The following is a 3,000-nucleotide window of genomic DNA, read 5'->3' on the forward strand; positions in this document are numbered from 1 at the left end:
TTCACAACCTGTTGCTATGAAAGCTGATTGAAAAAGGTGAGCCTACTTTTCATCTGAACTCAACTGTGTATGATCAACGACAATCAAACATAGTGAGTGCTTCTCTCTGCCATGGAATTATAGATGGAGATTCTGAGGGTATTTTTTCTGCATGTTAATTTGTTTAAATTATAAAATAGTAAAATAGTAAAATACCATTTTATTCTTTATTGATCAGTTTAATATTATTTTAGGTTGATATGCTTCTAACATTCTGTAAAGAAATGGGGCTTTCTTCTGTTGTTCTTGTTGGTCATGATGATGGAGGTCTTCTTGCTTTAAAGGCTACACAAAGAGTGAAGGCATCCAGGAGCCTTATTGATATAAGTAATAAGTTATAATCAATTTTTATTTTTTTTAATTTTCTCAATTAATATTTTATTTATTTTTAGGTGGAGATAAAGGATGTGGTGTTACTAACAACAAGCTTATCAAGATAAGTTGTTCCAGGGTTTGCTAGAATCTTGATGCGAACATCTTTAGCGAAAAAACATTTAGTTCGGCCTTTACTTAGAACAGAAATTTGTCAAGTTGTTAACAGAAGAGCATAGTATGCTGCTACAAAGCTAACAACAGATGCTTTAAGTCTCTACAAGGTATTAACTTGATATAATTTTTTTTAAATTAAAAGAAGTATATTGAATTTATTGGTTTTTCATGAATGATGAAAATAGGCACCACTGTGTGTAGAAGTCATTGGAATCAGAGATGGAAATGGAAATGATGCTCCTTATCTGATGCACCTAACGGTTTTGACACCAAACCTAATCAGTGAGTCCCTTGTTGTCATATATATTATATTATATTATACTTATATATATATATGGAAGCTAGTTCCATTACTTAATCCTCTACGTTTAATTTTCTCTGTGGATGTGTTGGGTATGACAAGCTCCACTTTGGCATCTCTAAGTAACGGATTTGCTGAGCTCTCCATAGATGGACAATTTCTACAACTGCGCTCAAAACAGGTTTAACTTTTTTTCCCTAGTAAAGCACATTACAGTAGAAGTCAAACCACACTACACCATACCTATGTAATAAATTATGTTCCCAGGTATGGTCAAGAAGAATAACAGGGGTAGGGGATGGATTTTTACAAGGGACAGAAGCTCTTGCACAAGGTTTTGCTTTTGAGGTGTCTGGTGCAGTGAGGAAACCTGTTGAAAGTGCCAGACAGAATGGTATTCTTGGACTTGCTCATGGACTTGGGAGAGCCTTTCTTGGATTCGTGATACAACCAATGAGTGGCGCACTGGAGCCACTGGAGGTGGAAGATCATATAATTATACAAGTCTGTCTTCACCTGTTCATAATTTTCCTCTCCTCCTACATCTTTCACAATCAATCAAAAACCCTATATTTATATTTTTAAAATTTGAATCTTTTGATTTCCTTTTCTTGAATATACGAGTCTGAATAGCATAGTAGCAGATCATATGAATTCTTGTTGTTGTTCACTTGCTGCTGGCGTACCAATCGTTTCATGTTGGTAGGAAAATGGGAGAAGATATCTCAACGGATTATGACAAATCAAAAAGCCACCCGGCTGCTCTCACAACTGAAAATTACGTTTTAAACAAAAAGGCACTCTTGAAGGCTTGTACTGATAGAGAAATATTGCTCGTGAAAAGAAATTCATTTGTTTATATCTTCAAGTTGTTCAAGGTGAGTATCATGCTTATATTGTGTTTAACATACATTAAATTGTGATTTTGGCTTTACATAATAGGACAAAAAATGAAACTTTTTGTCCCACCAAAAAAGTATTTTGTTTAAAATTCTAACAAACTTTGTTGTTTGTCTTTGTTTCAGCTACTTGTGATGTCATTCATCGCCTTGACTGTGTTTTTCCGAACTGAGATGCATAGGCATACAACTGAAGATGGTGGGACATATGTGGGTGCTCTTTTCTTTGGTGTTGTTATGATCATGTTTAATGGGATCTCAGAAATATCAATGACAATTACAAAGCTGCCCGTATACTACAAACAAAGAGACAACCTATCTTACCCCTCATGTGCATATGCTCTACCCTCATGGGTCATCAAGATTCCGGTTTCGTTTCATGAAGCTGTTGTTTGGGTGATTCTCACTTATTACGTAGTTGGTTTCGATCCTAATATTGCAAGGTAATTAACTATATTACATTACAATCACAAATTGAAAGTGTTAAAAATATGTTTTTTGATTTGCATATGTTTATTTACTAGATCTTTCTTGTTTCACAGATTCTTCAAGCAATATCTTCTGCTTTTGCTTGTTAACCAAATGTCTTCCAAATTGTTTCGGTTCATTGGGTCAAAATATGATTGTTGCAAACACGTTTGGTTTATTTTCACTTCTTTTGGTCTTTGCTTTGGGTGGCTTTGTTCTTGTTCGAAGTACTAATTGTTTGGAAGCATACTGAAACATGACTATTATCCATTTTTACTGTCAACTAACATTTCCTTTTCTTTTTTTGTTTTCAAAGAGGACGTAAAGAAATGGTGGTTGTGGGGATACTGGTCATCTCCTATGATGTACACCATGAATGAAATTGTTGTGAACGAGTTTCTTGGGAATCAATGGAATTGCTATTTTTCATTTTCTGTTCTTTTTTTTTCATTATGTAAACATTTACTGATGTTTTTAATGCAATATTTTTTGGAATAGTGAACTAATTTTTTTTGAACATTTTTGATAATGGGTAGATTGGGGAGGAAGTATTTTCAAGTGGAACACTAGTACATGGAAGCGTATAAGATGATGGGAGGTTTCTTGCCATGTAAGACTCCATTTGCTTTTCTTAAACTTCATGTTATCACTTAGCATGTGTATAAATCTGCTTCTGGTCAAATGGATCTGTTTCTAAATAAAACATATCAATTCTCAGATGAAGAATCTATAGTAGTATTTTATATGAATGATAAACGTTGATGCACTAATTGCAGAGGTACGATCCAAGGGGACATATTTATA

The 3,000-nt window shown here is 34.1% G+C and overlaps 1 protein-coding gene across 1 annotated transcript; it reads left to right on the forward strand.

Moving 5' to 3' along the window:
* The first annotated feature begins 1,539 nt into the window (after positions 1 to 1,539).
* LOC122195187 (pleiotropic drug resistance protein 1) lies at positions 1,540 to 2,576 on the forward strand. Its single transcript, XM_052765721.1, has 4 exons — positions 1,540 to 1,707; positions 1,855 to 2,171; positions 2,253 to 2,423; positions 2,513 to 2,576. Exons 1-4 carry the CDS (start codon positions 1,540 to 1,542, stop codon positions 2,574 to 2,576), a joined length of 720 nt encoding a protein of 239 aa, XP_052621681.1.
* Positions 2,577 to 3,000: the final 424 nt, after the last annotated feature.

Source organism: Lactuca sativa, chromosome 7 (assembly GCF_002870075.4).
Source record: "Lactuca sativa cultivar Salinas chromosome 7, Lsat_Salinas_v11, whole genome shotgun sequence".
Lineage (NCBI taxonomy): Eukaryota > Viridiplantae > Streptophyta > Magnoliopsida > Asterales > Asteraceae > Lactuca > Lactuca sativa.

Coding starts and splice junctions, on each gene's coding strand:
- LOC122195187 (XM_052765721.1), top strand. CDS start 1,540: ATGGGAGAAGATATCTCAACGGATTATGACAAATCAAAAAGCCACCCG. Junction 1,708..1,854: donor ATATCTTCAAGTTGTTCAAG/GTGAGTATCATG, acceptor TCTTTGTTTCAG/CTACTTGTGATGTCATTCAT. Junction 2,172..2,252: donor TTCGATCCTAATATTGCAAG/GTAATTAACTAT, acceptor TTTATTTACTAG/ATCTTTCTTGTTTCACAGAT.